A 15,256-nucleotide genomic window follows, 5' to 3' on the forward strand; every position below is an offset into this window, starting at 1 on the left:
AGCTCTAACTGAAAGCTGCCTGTTTGAGGGCACTCACCCACATTTCTCCTCCTGCCACCCCCACGAGATGTTCTGCTGGCAGATTCACACTTGGGCTTAACTTGAATCTGCCCTCCAAGCCACTGTGTCCTCAGACATCCACACAAGCGTGCCCACTGACACCACGTTACCCAGGCTGATACTTCAAACCTGCTCCCCATTTTCAGCACCCTACAGACCAAGTTTAGACCCACCAGGGCCAGAGAAGGAGCAGATTATGTGCCCATATCACAGGGCAGAGAATAACAGTGATGGGGGTTTGGGGTTTTTTTTTAAATACCATGTTTCTCCATCTGTGCCTGTGTCCCAGAGCCAGCAGGTGTCCAACGGGCACACCCAGCCAGGTTCCTCTCATCTTCATCACCTTTGTGTCCTGTGGGGCTCTTGCACCAACCCAGAAACTGCTCCTGATCCTTTTGCTGCAGGGGCCATGCGTCACATTTTTGAAGTTGGGTCAGCTGCTCTGAAGACAAGAAAAAAACCAAAACAGCAGTGGGTCACATTATTTGGATGTTTCAGCTTGTGCAGAGTTTGAGTGCTGAGTTTGACTCACTAGGACATGCTGAGGTAAGAAGGGGGTTATCCTATTCCCCTCTCCTCTTTAAGTGAGAGAGATCTGAACAACAACAACAATGTTCACTCATTTAACTTTGTAGCAGATTAATGAGCTGCACATCTGCCTATAAATCTAATAGAAATTTTGAGTGAGAGAAAAATTATCAAAGCAAGCCCAAAAACCTTACAGTGCCAAAATGTTACACATCTCCATTAATTAACCTGGTGAGAGGAGTTTAAGCCTCAGGTTGCTCATTCCAGTAAGCCACAGACCCACCAACTACTATTTTAGAGCACTAGGATGAGGCAATTTTTATCAGGGGGGAAAATGCATCTCCTTCCATTTCCCCCCTTCTTAACAAAGAGTTGTATCTGGCTCCCCAGCTAAAAACACAGCAAACCAAGTTAACCATGCCCAGAGCTGCAGCGTTCTTGGGAATTTGATCTTTGCCTTCTGACCAGGAATGTTCTGTGTAGACTCCCCCAAGTCAGATTAGTGCCTTCCTTTTGCTCAAATTCCCCTTTCCAGGCGATCAAAGGTTTTACATTGCAGGATTTAAGTTCACTTGAATGTCCAGCCAGGTGTTCCTGGAACCAAATCCAGTTCATTTTACCCATAAGAATGTTCCCATTAACTTCAGTGATTCTTAAAAGCATGGAACAAGTAGAACTGGAGTCTTGGTTTACTGGCATTCCCCCCACAGTGAAATGCTTTTTTGCAATGATTCACTGATGAATTTTGAAAATATTTCAGAAGTTTACATTTCTTCTGGCACTTATATTTAAATTAACTTTATCCTTAAATAGATAAGGATGTTTTCTTGTATGTACAGTTCTGAGTAGTCCTGTAATTAACTTTAAAACCGCTTTAGTTAAATGCATACGTAAAATTGTGTGAGATTATACATTCACATATATATATATATATATATATGTATATACATAAGGTTATACAAAAATCTGCTCTACATCTGTTTTAACATTCTTCAGTGGCCTGGGAGGAAGCACATGAACATCCTGAATTGTGTTTTCAGGACAGGAGGGTGTTTTGAGGTTGACAATGGAGATGTACAAGAGGTTTATTCCTGTCAGCAGGAACAGTATCTGCCTGATATTTCTCTGTCACAGAAATTCCAGAACACATACAAACGAAACACTGAATTAATTTAAAAACTGAGACCAATTTTGTATTAAACCCATTAAAACCTTTTCACAAATATCCAAGTGCAAGATGCCCTAACACACAACAACCATTTTACAAGATTCCAGTAGAATCAGACTGATATAACATGACCATTGTTTACTTTTCTTTCCAGCACTGGTAACAGATCTAAAAAAACTTTAAGAGGTCCTTGTTTTGGACAGCTGGGAGAGCAGCCTCCCACCTTTACCATTCTGCCTTTCCAGAGCCACACTGTCTTCCTGATTCAGCCGATGCGTGAAGGAGCACAGCTCGTGCACACACATAAACACACAAACACTCACAGCTGGGCAATGCAAATGTTTGTAAATGCATGCAAGGTGTAACCATATTTTATAAGTTTAGCAAGAGGCACACATGTCCATGCATCCTTTCCCAGCAGGGCCCTGTGCAGGGATCAAGGGATAGGCAGTGTCTTGATACGAAGCGCCCACTACCCCAGAGCAAAGTCTCCTTTGGTTCTGACCAGCTTTTGTCATCAGCTTGATCATCAAAAGGCAAAGCTGGGGCTGTCTGGAATCTGCCCTCCTGAGCTGGAGGAGTGGAGCTCTTTTTCCCTCACGTGGAACATTTGCCATTACTCACTGAGGTATTTGTGGAAGGGGGTGGGGAGCGAGGCCCAGATCACACCAGTAGCACCTTGGGCGTCCCCAGTTTGGTGTCTCAGCTGTCTCTGCCTCCCCAGCTGTGTAATCCATCCATGTGTAACCTGGAATCATGGAATGTTTGGGTTGGAAAGGATCTTAAAGATCATCCAGTTCCACCTCCCTGCCATGGGCAGGGACACCTTCCACTATCCCAGGTTGCTCCAAACCCCATCCGACCTTGCATTTACTGGGAGAGGGGTGACAGAGACACAAGCTGCTTCCTCTTGCCAAAGCCATTGTTCTTCAAAAACCATCCATTCAATTCTCGTTTGCAGGTGAACAGGGAGAATTCTGAACACTAAAACCATTTGTATTAGCAGAGGCAGGGCAGCTCCTTGGAGTACTGAAGTTTCTGTACCAGGGGATTAAATCACCCTGGTATTGTCTCCTCACCCCTGGGATGCTGAGCCCCCATCCCATCCCCATTTTGCATCAAAGCAAATCTTTCTGGTTTTGTATCAAGTCCTTTTGCATGATGTTATACTTGACTTTTCTCTGTGATCTCAGTCAGAAATCACAGGTTTTAATTATCTCAAAGCTTTTTCCATCTCCTGTTGTTCCAACTGCAAAATATTTTATGAAGGGCATTACCAAAAAATTGCCTGTTTCATGTCCTAGAGACTTTTCTTAAACTGACTGGCACTTCCTGGGTCTCTGCAGATCCAAACGTGGCTTGCATGGAATGCTGGCACCAAACAATGTGGGAGTTGCAGCTGCCTCTCACACCCACCTGAAATGAGCACCTAAAAAAAGACTCTGCTCTCTCCCATCAACTTAAGGGGAGTTGAATTTTTTTATTCTCTTTGTTATTTATTAAATATCCCCTTTTTTCTTGAGACTGTCTCTTTTAGACAAGTCTCAGTACTTCATTTTTCAGCACAAAGTGTTACAACAACTCTAGCACTGAATACAGGCAAGCAAACACACTGCAATGGTTACAAATGACTGCACATGGCTCTCCAATTTGGTAGCCATGAATTAAGCCAATCTCATCAAAGACTTTTCTTTTTTTGGCCACTCTTCAATTGCTTTTTCTATCGATTTTCATCTGCTGGGCTTCAAACTCATCCCTGATGTAAGTGCAGCATTCTTGTCCTGTAATAGCACATTTTTCCGTAAGGCCATGTGGTTCTGTAGAGCCTCATTCCTTCCAACATTCTATCCAGCAATTAGTTACATTGAATATTTTAGCTGCTTTAAATTTTCATAGGAATTTTCATGAAACTCTAAAGGTGTTTTTGGCAAACAAAGATTTTGGTGGACTATTAAGATACATCTTACACACATGAGCAACACTTCAGTTACCAGGTTATTCATTCTTTTTCCTCAATTTTGTTCTGGTTGGGGATAATAATTTAAGTTTAATAGCATAATTCATTCTTTTCACCTTTCCACTGGCTTGTGGCTGGCACAGAGTGTGTAAATCCTGCTGAATTCCCAAGGCCTTGCTAACTTGCCCCACTGCTCCTGCTATAAAATGAGACTCTCTGTCTGATGACATTCCTAGAGGAGCTCCAAAGCACGGAAATATTTGATTTAGCAATATTTTCACTGTTTCTTTTGCCAGGTTGGTGCAGCAGGGAAATTCTTCAGGCCACCCAGAAAAGGGATCCACTAAGACTAGAAGATAGTTACAGTTCTCTTTGCATGGAAGTCCTGTAAAGTCAATTTGCCAATAATCTCCAGGAGAGCTACTACATTTGATAGCCTCTATCACGGCTTTATTTTCTCGAGAGCTATTACTTGGCCATAGGGGTGACTGCCCATCCACCAGGGTGAAATTTAGAATATAATGCCTCAAATAACTGACAAATTTTTGAACTATATTCTGGTTTAATACCTGACTCCACAGCTCCATAGCTGTGACTGCTCACAATCAGCTGGGCCATCCTTGGCATAAGGGAATAATTCAAAAGATTTCCCAGGATCTGGGAAGTCCAAAGCTGGAGGCCTCATTAGTGCTTTTGAAGTCATTTAAAAGCAGCCCAAGCATCATCAGGCCATATAATAAAGTCTTTATGGGCAGTTTAAAAAGTCCATGCAAAGGGTGCCCCTGTAATCTGAAATTCCTTTAAATCTATTACAGTGAACCATTCCAAATTTATTTATTTGTTTGTTTCCTTTTTTTTCAGTGTGGTTACGAGTGTTTTCGGTTAGTTAGCATTTTTATTAATTGCTCTTAAGTCTTGTACTAACTGATAATCTTTAGTATTAACATTTTTGACTGGCAAAATTGGAGTTCACCAACAACCTGGACCTTAAAAATTTGTTAATGAATAGGTAATGAGCCTTTTCAGTGTGTTGACTTTAAAAGCTGTTGGGTTTATATGACCAGGCCTGGGTCTGATTTTAGTTTGATTCTCACAGGTTCTGCTCTTTTTGATTTTCCAGGGATGTCCCTGGCCCACACAATGGGGATTACTTCATCCTTCATTTCCTTTGGAATAGGCTCAGATTGGAAAGTCAGTTCCTGTAATATAAAAATTGAAGTTTCCACATATTTAGACACCGGGATTTTAATCTGAAAGTCTCCTTCCTGAAACTTGATTTGTGCATTCAATTTTCCCAGTAAGTTTTTCCTTAATAACTGTTTCAGAGGGTTAGGCAGGTACAAAATTGATGGGTTATTTATAGTTTTCCTGCTTTGAACTTAACTGGTTTGAAAAAGGGGCGCAGTTCACAAGTTCCTGTGGCACCAACAATTGTGATGGAGGCATCACTTATTACCTTGCAGGGTATTTAATAATGAGTATTTGGTTCCTGTGCCTACTAAAAATTCCAGTTTTTCATTTCTTAGTGTGGCTGTTACCAGAGGTTCTGCTATTGCCATGAGAGGGTTTGGAGGAGTCCTGGGTTTTACCTGAGGATCCTCCTGCCTCCAGTATCTATGTTTTTTATGAAATGTGCATTGATTTGTTCCCAATCTTCCTAATGAAGGCTGAGGAACTGAACCCCTTCCCCTGTTTCAAGGCTCCTCCCTGGGGACGAGAATTTTTTGCTGTTTTCTTTTAGAACTGCTATCATTTTTGGTTTAGTTTTTACCTATTTTTTTTCTTTTTTTTTTGATTTGCACATTTTGATATACTGCTCTTACAACATCAAGTAGTTTACCTGTATTAAAACTGTCCATTTCTTGGCTTTTCTGTAGTTTTATTCTAATATCATCTGAGGGTTGTCCTATGAAAATAGGAGCTAGGCAACTTTTACTTTCCTCCCAAACATTTTATTTCTCTCTTATCTATGCCTGCAGCCAGCCTTTTCAGTCCTCTATGCACAGGACTTTACAGCTAAGTCTTAAACTTTCTTTTTTCCTTGACAATCTAAATGCTGGTAGCTGTTCCGCCAAAATATTAGAAAACCAGGTTTCAAAATCTCTGTTTTAAAATACCAGAGGGCTAAGTTCTAAAATACCAAAGTAACTCATATTTAAAACATTAAAATACTAAGTTCCAAAACACTAAAGTAACCCAGTTTCAAAATATTTGCATACCAAGTTCCAAAGCACTAAAATAATTCCATTTCAAAACATCAGAACATCAAGCTTCAAAATATCAAAATAACCCAACTTCAAGATATTAAATTCTAAAGTACCCAATTCCAAAATACCAATATTCAGACATTTTATATGGTCAGGATTCCCAAACCCAAAAGAGTGCCTTAATGTCACAATGGGATCCTACCTGTGTCCCAAACGAATCGGGGGGAATCTGTGATTTTCTGCTGAAAAATTACAGTGCCAGGATGAAAAATCCAGAGACCCCCCCAGGCTTCACAGGAGACCAGGCACTTGTCCCGTGTAGGTTCACCAGAAATGACACCAAAATTGGCAGGAATAAACTTTTCTAACTTTCTTTCTGTTGCTTCTTTTTACATAATTTGCCAAAAACCCACTGGAGGCCTCTTCATCTGTTTCCCCACTGGTCCCAGACATGTTTTATCATCCTCTGGGTACACTTTCACATTGTTTTATTTTGGGGTTTTTTTGCCAGTTAGACTTTAAGGTCTATTCAGCAGCTTCAGGGGAGCTGAAAATGTTTGTTCTCTATGGTATTTTTCACTGTGACCCAATGAAGAAGGTGGCCAAGGTCTGGGATCCAAATCCCACACCACAGCACTCTCTACAAGTCCCTATTTCCACAAACTCCCTCCTGCATCCTGCCACAGGCAGCAGGTTGGCTTTAGGGTCTCTCTGCTCACACCACTGACCCTGGTGGAATCCCTTCGTGTTCCCCAGAGATCAGGCCATGGTAACTCCTGTGACAGAGCCCAATTACTCCATCAAAATTAACCTGATGTCTCCTTTAGGTCTGTTAATGAGTGTAATTATCTGAACAGCACCAAGAGATCAGGGCTATGAGCCATATAGTTCAGGAAAAGCAGTCTGGCCTGAGGCAGAGAGAGAGAAGTAGGTCTGCAGTCTCCCTGAGGAACAGGTTCAAAATATCAATTTAAAGAAGCAAACTTTTCTTAACTTTTCTGGGGCAAAGCTCCAGTTGGGCCACTGGGTCCAGGGGATGGTTGGTGCTGTCTTTGCACTGAGGTCACACACATCAGCCAGGGAAAATCCCAAACCACAAATGATCAAAGTGCTTTGCACCACCTGCAAGAGTCCTCACTTTGTAAAGAGACTCAAACAGCTGCAGCCCCAAAATCAGAGGCACGGCTTTTAAGAGTGTGACCAGGAGCTACAACCTCAAATCCTGCACAGTTAAAGTCAGCAGCCTTATTCCCATTTTCCTTTCCCAGTCACTGACTGTAACATGTGCCCTGGTATAAGGACTAGCAATAGCTGCTAACTCCCGCTTTTCCTTGGAATAAAGCCCCTAAATTGCTTTTTCATAAGCTCAGCATGACACAGAGAAGGATTAAGCGCACATAGATAATAAGAAAATGTCAAGAACAGCAGGACATTTATTTTTTTCCTAAATGCAAGTGTTTCAGAGAAGCAGGGGCCGGTTTGGAGCTCTCCAAAATGACATCTCTGGCAATGCAATGGGTTCAGCAGCAGCTGGGTCACCGTTTTTATGGGAACACACATGGGCAGCCTGGTGTCCCCTGCAGCTCAAGCTCAGAAGGCAGGGAGGGATGGCCAGGGCTCTCAGGCTCAGCAGTTTTTTGGTGTCCCTCCCCTCCTGGAGCAGGACATGGCCTGGCACTTTCCTTGTCAGGAACAGCAGCACCTGCCCAGCTACCACACAGGGCTGCCAAAACCAGGGGTGGTGAACCTCTGCTTGAAATAGAGGGTTTCATGGGGACAGGCCAGGAACTTGGGCTGGCTCCCGCCCTGTGCCCTGTGGAGCCTCCCAAGCCAGGGGTGACTTTTCCAGCTGGAAGAGTTGCACATGAGCAGCCACCAAGGTGATGAGGCTGAATGCCTCCCTCTTGGCACTTTAAAATGCTACTTTTCAAAGGGAGGGTCTTAGGGCAACATGTATTAACAGTGTGCTCGCCCAAACTGGCAGGGAAAAAGGGTGGAAACCCAAAAAAAGTGCAGGGCAAGGGAAAAACTTTTTGTGCTGCCCTTACTGAACCTTTTTCCCTCTGATATGTCTCACCAGCCTCTGCTATCAGGATGGTGTCTCCTTGTCAGTCCAGCAGCAAGACAGAGCAAGGCTCTGTTCCTCTTCTCCACACACACCAGTTTCTATCACTTCAGCACTGAGTTTCTGGGCTCATTATTTAAATCCTCTCCCTTTTTTTTTCCTTTCTTTTTTGTCCTGATTATTTTTGTCTCTTTGGTTTTTCTCTGGTTTTTCTCTCATTTTTTCTGCAGGGCTGCTGTGGTGGGGGCTTGGCTTTCCCAGTTGTTCCCAGCTGAGGGGATGTGCACAGCGAGAGGGGCTCTGAGGGCTGGGGTTTTATTTTAAGCTTTCCATGCTTAAAATTAGCCTCTGGCTCTCCAGAAAGGCCAAAATGTTTTATGGACAGGGAGTGACTCTGTCACAGACCCAGAGCAGGAGTCCCTAAGCCATCAATTAGACAACAGATAGAGAAGGAGCATTACTGTTATGGATTTGCAAATCCTTCTACGTTGCCTGGCTTATGTTCTGTCATTATGTTACTAATACCCATTTAGCTGATTGACCCTGTGACTCCAACAACAGATTGAATTTTCTTTGTAAAAACATTGGGCTGGTTTTTATTTACCACTTCAGGTTTTAATAAGGAAAGAATTAAAAATAATTAAAAGAAAAAAAAGTATGTACAGTAAAAAAAAAAGTGATGTTATTAATTTTCTAGAGAAAAAAAATATAAAGAGTGAGATGTTACATTCTAGCTTAATATAAGCCAATACAAGTGAAATGTATAAATTGTATGATATATACAGATATTTGCTGTATTCTTAAGAGCCTGGCCAACACTGGCACAGTTATAATAAGCAAAGAAACATTTTTCACAGCAATCAAAGAAAAACCATGATCAAAAAAATAGAGAAACTTTAAATTATAAATTGGTTAAAATTCAGTAACTGAGTAAGAGTGCCTGCAAGTTTCACTTCCATGCCCCACTGAGCTATGAGACAATTTCAGAAGAACCACCTGACCCAGAACAACTCCTTAAACTCACCCCTGTAGAGGCAAATTTGCACCATTTCTTCCTCTGAATCCTATTTTCTGTACCACAGAGGGTGATTTACTGGTGGTTAACCACAGTCCCAGCAGATTGTATAAACACAACCTAAACACAGCCACTCTCCCAGAGGCAGAGCACAGGCACAGGAGGAGTTTTGCAGGCAACACTCACCCATTTAATAGCTCCATCTTAATTTTTGCAAAGGAAAGAATAAACATTTGTGGGCCACATCCACCCAGAAAAGTGGCAGATAAAGAAGTGTCACCTCGGGTGTGGAGATCTCCATTATAAAAATAGTTGCAATGGCCCAGACCAGGTGGCTTTGGGTTCTGCCTCTGTCCCTACCCAGATGCCTAAAGGAGAATAAAGATCATGGCCAGAGAGAAGCCTTTGTGGCACAGGATTCTTTTGAAGCAGAGGATACATCTTCCTCTTTATTAAAAAAAAATCATCAAGAGCCATTAGCTCTTAATGCACCTTGATCTCATCCACCCAGCCACGAGCGCTTGCTCATGACATCTGTTTGGAAAAGCCAAAAAAGCATCCTCAGACCAAAATGTGATTTTGCTCTCAAAACCAGCAAAAAGTTTGGCAGGAGGTGCAGCTCCTCTGGTAATGTTGCAGGAAAGAAGTGCTGCAGCTGAGGAGTCAAAAAGAAATGTATTCCCAGGGACTTTAGCCAAGCTAAGGAAGCTCGCTTCTATTTTAAAATAACAGTTTGCTTTTCCAAGCCACCTGCAAAATTCTCCGGATGAGTCCTGGCCCTAAAACACCCACAAAAACGTTCAGTTTGGGTACTCAGTAAGACCAGATCCTTCTTCCAGGATGGAGAAAGATGCTGCAGTGGGGGCTGGAGGCATCCTGTTGCAGAGCTTGGACCATCAATGCAGGGACACGGCACAGGACACCCAGTACAGTCCAACCCCCACTGCAGGTGCTCTGTGGCCTTTTTAGGAGCATATTTGGACACTTTTGATTTAATCCACTTCCACTGGTGATGGAAACACAGCTGGCAGCCAGCCAGCCAAGGGCATCCTCTCTCACAGGCAGGGAAAATAGCAGCGCCCTGGGGCTCTCCCTCCTTGGTCTCTCATTTTGGTTTCTTCCCAAACATTCAGCCTAAAAGCCTTCTCCTCCTATCACTGTCCTCCCTTCACCTGGTGAGTCAACCGTCCCTTCAACCATCCCTTTCTGGGTTTCTCTCCAGTGCTAATAGACTCTTCTTCTAATGCTCCCTCTACTCCTACAGTGCCTCCACTCTCCTTCAACCACTGATGCTAATGGGCGTATTTAACTTCAGGATGGCCTCATGGATCAGCAATTTCACCCTACTTGCTACATTCCAAACATCAGATCTCAGCACAGATAAGCAGCTGTCCACAATGGGATGAACCAGAGGAACCTGACCCTGTGTAAACCTGTGTTCTTCATTGTGCTGAACAGGAACAAAATCCAGCTCACGTTCTTCTTATCTTCATAAACAAAGCAATGAGGAACTTTCTTCCTCGGGCTCTTGTGGCCACTGCCAGGACTCCAAAAGTCCAGTTCTCTGAGTTACAGAAGCACCATTCTTCAAAAATTCTATGCCCCCAAAGCAAATTATTGATTGCACCCTCATTTACAAGTAGTACTGCTTGTTGTTTTTTATCATCTTAATGCAAAAGAGAAATAAAACTGAAAATGGTATTTCAGATAGAATGAAGATCTTGCTCTTCTCCCTTGGAAACAGTCTCAAGATACATGAAGGAAGAAGTAAAATAGCACTGAAGTGATAATTATGCAGATTGTACCAAAAAAAACCCCATTCAAAATGGGAAAAATTACCAATAAAGATATTCCAATATTACTCCTAAATCTTTGAGTGCTGCTCAGTCCTGACGATATCACTGTAGGATAAGGACCTGTCAGGATGTTACCTTGCAGATGTTTTTCCTCCTCTATTTTAAGCTGGGGGAGCACTTGGAGCAGGTGAGCCTGGTGCTTGTGCTTTGCCCTTTGGTTTCATGCTGCCTCTTGGCACAGTCGTTTTTTCGTGTTTGGAACTTTATGCTCCTCCAATAGTTGAACTAACTCTTTGCATTCGTGTCTGTGAAAGCAGCAAGTCTGGTACTTCGGGAGGAAAAATCTTCCTGGGCTTCAGGGAGTTTCCACTCTGGGCAGAGAGAGCCCAGGACAGGCATCCGAACTCCCCTCGCTGTCCCGTGGCAGATGTGACCTGGGAGGGACAGCGTCCAGCTCCTCGTTTGGCTTGTGGGGCTCAGGCAGAAAGCAAAGGAACCCAAATCCAACAGCGGGGCCCTGATGCTGCCAAATCCCTTGTCAATAACTACTTGGCTTTAAAAGTGCTGATTACACACAGAAATGTTTGCGGGATCAGGTGCGGTGGCTGCTTTTTTAATTATTTACCTGTGCTTCGTTGGTCTTCTTTTTTCAGCATTTTATCCAAGCTCCCAGCAGGACAGCGAGGAGAACACTGCCCTGGCTTTGTCCTATCTGATCCTGGTCTTCATGTGGGGCTGCCAAAATGTTCCCCCGTGTAAAACACCCGATAAGTCGGGCAAACGAGATTACTCGTTGCGGCGTTCTCACCCCCAAATCAGTCTGCCGTGGTGTCAATTACCACGATACCCGTGTTACCAGGGGATGGACATCGCAGTCCGGAGCCCACTGTGAGGCCACGCACTGCTGGGGACATCCCCGGACAGGGAGGGCTGGATTTTGATCCCGGTCTTCCGAGCGGGGTCACACCTGCAGCCCCCTCTCCTCTCCCTCTCCCCACCCACCGCGGCCGTCGGAGAGTTTGGGAAAGTCGGAGACGGGGTTCCGAGGGCACACCCACGGGTGAAGGGGCTCAGCCGCTGCTCAGGGTCCTACCTGGAGCTAGGGGAAGGAAGAGGCACCTCCTCACCCCGGGCGCCCGCAGCGCATCCTCCGGCGGCTCCGGCGGCGGGCGGCTCTTCCCAGCGGGATCGCCGGCTACAGCCGTGCTGGAGTCCCCCTGTCCCCCCGGAGCCCGGCCATCCCCAGCGAGGGGCTCATCCTCGGCTGCGTCTCCGGAGCCAGAAGCGAAGGAAGGCGGCGATGCGGCAGCGGTAACCTGAACTCCCTGCCTGCCTCTTCCCTCTCTCCCTCCTCCCTCCCTCTCTCTCTCCCTCCCTCTCCTGCCTCCCTCCCTTCCTCCCTCCCTCTCCCCCGTGGGGAGCAGACCCACTGAACCGCTGCGGCTCCATCGGCAGGGAAGGGCAGGTTAGGAACTGGCTGTGAATGTTTTTATTTTGGATATTTTGGATGGGAGGGGGAGGCAGCGTCCTGCCAGGTGCGGCAGCTGGGAATCGTGTCAGAGCAGCGCCAGCCCTTCCCGGCGCTGCGAAAGTTCGGCTGGGCGCTCCCAATTTCCAGCAGCACAGCCTTGTTTTGCTCAGTGGGAGAGAAATCCCCCTCTCAAAAGCCTGCATCGAGGCACCCTCGGAGGGGTTTTTCCTGATGAGGAACGACAACCCGCGGAAAGGGGAAAAAAACCTCACCCTGTGCGTGCCCCGGGGTGACAGCATCCCTCAGGCTCCGCTCACCGCCCCTTTCCTTGGACCCCCGCGTCTGCTTGATCCCGGAGCTGTCTGGGCTCCGGACAGCCCTCGGCCCCAGGCACAGTCAAGCCTTTGCTTCAGGGCAAAGTACAAGTCCAGGCGGGACACCCGAGCCCTTTCCCGGGCCACTTTCAATACTTGGAGCACGTGGAGAACTGCAGCACTTTCTCCTTGATAAACTGGCCCCTGGGGACAGCAACAGGGACAGCTTCACACCACAACAATTATTGAAGCAAATGGCTCCGGGGGAAAGACATTTCTCTTCTACAGGATGCAAGCTCCAGCAGAAAAGAATATTCCCAGACAAACGTTATGGATAAAGCAGCGCATTTAATAGAAAAATGCCCGCGGACGATCCAGGGCACTGTGAATTTCTAGCGAGAAAATACTCGCTTTGATTTGTCATTGTCGTTTTTTTGAAACAGGTTGTTAGAGCGCAGCATGAAAAAACACGAGACAGATCAATCACTGCGAGCTGCTGGCAGCTCCCTTTCTCCTCCCCCTCCACTCCAAGGCTGGAGATGGAGAGATGTAGTTAAGGAGACACACAAAACGCTGTTTGCTTGTTGTACTTCGCAGAAGAAATACGAGCGAGAAGAGAGGTCCAGATCCACTTCCAGATTTGCTGCAGAAAGGACGGCCCCAAAAGCTTTCTTTATTTTTTTTGTTATTCAAAAAAAACCCACTCCTGTGTAGTTTTAGTTTCCTGTAATGAGGAAGCATTAGCTAAGGCACCTAAGAATGCCTGTGCCTCCCTCTGCGTGCATGACTCTCTCCTTTGTACTCCAAGTTCCTAAATAAAACTTTCCTTTAGTTTTGGGAAAGTGCTAACACTTCCTTTGTCACAGTCTGACCTACAAAGTCTTGACAGCTACTGCACACACAAAAGCTTCTGCCCTCCACCTGGAAACGGGGCATTTTCCCATGGAAAATGGGAAAGCAGTGCAGGGGCTGGGGCTCCAAACTCGGCCCACACTGCTGCTGAACGTCACACTGCACACTGGCTGCCATCAGGGCAGCCCTAAAATGAGAAATCATGGAATCACAGAATGGGTTTGGGTTGGACGAGACCTTAAAGATTATCCAGTGCCACAGGGAGGGACACCTTCCACTGTCCCAGGCTGCTCCAAGCTCTGTCCAACCTGCCCTTGGGCACTGCCAGGGATCCAGGGGCAGCCCCAGCTGCTCTGGGCATCCTGTGCCAGGGCCTGCCCACCCTCACCAGGAAGAATTTCTTTCTCGTATCTATTCTAACCCTGCCCAAAATCAAGGCTGTTCCTCCTTGTCCCATCACCCCATGCCCTTGGGGAAAGTCCCTCTCCAGCTGTCTTGTAACACATTAACTGAGAGGGGCTCAAAGGTCTCCCTGAATCCTTCTCTTCTCCAGGCTGAACAATCCCAGCTCTCTCAGCCTGTCTCTCTAGCAGAGGTGCTCCAGCCCTTGGATCATCCTCGTGTCCCTGCTCTGTGCTCATTCGAACAGATCCACGTCTGTCTCATGCTGGGCACCCAGAGCCGGACACAGCGCTGCAGGTGGGGCTCACAGGGGCAGTGTAGAGGGGGAGAATGCATTGCCAATCCATGTAAAGCAGTTTCCACTCCCTCCAGCCAGGCCAGTCAGCTCCAGGTCACTGCTCCCAGCCCGCTCTGTGAGTTTTAGCAATTTGCTTCTCCACGGTTTTTAGGCTTCCCAGCTGTCAGCAAAGCCAGGGAGACTCCAGGGCACTCGGTCTCAAGGCACTCCCTGCACGGGCAGATTACATGGCCCAGTGTCTGGGAGGGGCACGGGGGGAAGGAAAAGAAACTCTGGAATATCAAGCCTTTGTGCTGGGGAAAAAAAATTACCCAACAAGCGCAGTCTGCTGCTCTCTGCCTCTGATTCAGGATTGTGTTTGCTGTGTGAGTCCACCCCTACCCCAGCATTTCAGCAGAGTACTGCACACATGTGCCTCTATTTCACTAGCAGTAAACTTAAGCCAACATATATCTATATGAAGTCAGGCCTCAAAGAGTGAGTCAGGGCTTAAATCAGTGTTGCAAGTGAACTAAAATAATCTAAGCCTGCTCTAAATGCACATAGCTTTAACCTGTCACATCAAATGAAAATTATATACTTAAACTGTAATCTTCCTGTTCCCTTAGTCATCAAAAGACGCCAGATCAAATTAAAAAAAAAAAAAAAATGAGAGCGTGGATGCTGTTCAGTGGATGAGGAGGAGGTGGGGCTCACAGAGCAGGATATTCACAGAATCTTTTAGGTTGGAAAAGACCTCCAAGATCATCAAGTCCCAGCTGTGCCCGATGCCCACCTTCTCCCCTGCCCAGAGCACTGAGTGCCACCTCCAGGCCTTCCTTGGACACTTCCAGGGATGGGCACTCCAAACCTCCCTGGGCAGCTCTTTCCAATGTCTAATCGCCCTTTCAGTGAAGAAATTCTTCCTGAGGTCCAACCTGAGCCTCTCCTGGCACAGCTTGAGGCTATTCCCTCTTGTCCTGTCCCTGTTCCCTGGGAGCAGAGGCCACCTGGCTGCCCACTCCTGTCAGGGAGTCATAGAGAGGGACGAGGTCCCCTCTGAGCCTCCTCCAGTCTAAACAACCCCAGCTCCATAAACCACTCCTCATATGACTTAAAATTCAGCTTGAACCAAGGGGTGTTT

General features: G+C 45.9%; 1 protein-coding gene and 1 long non-coding RNA gene across 5 annotated transcripts in view; one reads left to right on the forward strand and one right to left on the reverse strand.

The window, feature by feature from the left end:
* Nucleotides 1-15,256, reverse strand: part of B3GALT5 (beta-1,3-galactosyltransferase 5) — a 28,773-nt gene that overhangs the window by 1,228 nt on the left and 12,289 nt on the right. The window contains exons 1-3 of one of the 4 annotated variants that reach the window (XM_032101094.1): nucleotides 11,890-12,155; nucleotides 2,381-2,504; nucleotides 320-502 (exon numbers count right to left, since the gene is read on the reverse strand). In XM_032101094.1, the coding sequence (XP_031956985.1) occupies nucleotides 320-400 (81 nt within the window). In that variant the 5' untranslated portion in view covers nucleotides 401-502; nucleotides 2,381-2,504; nucleotides 11,890-12,155. Of the gene's footprint in view, nucleotides 1-319; nucleotides 503-2,380; nucleotides 2,505-11,889; nucleotides 12,156-12,539; nucleotides 12,846-15,256 lie in introns of those variants that run through there. The other 3 variants (XM_032101095.1, XM_032101092.1, XM_032101096.1) reach the window with 3 other exon arrangements.
* Nucleotides 12,021-13,432, forward strand: LOC116440385. Its single transcript, XR_004238573.1, has 2 exons — nucleotides 12,021-12,107; nucleotides 13,025-13,432. It is a non-coding gene; the product is annotated as an uncharacterized LOC116440385 (long non-coding RNA).

Source organism: Corvus moneduloides, chromosome 2 (genome assembly GCF_009650955.1).
Source record: "Corvus moneduloides isolate bCorMon1 chromosome 2, bCorMon1.pri, whole genome shotgun sequence".
Taxonomy (NCBI): Eukaryota; Metazoa; Chordata; class Aves; order Passeriformes; family Corvidae; genus Corvus; species Corvus moneduloides.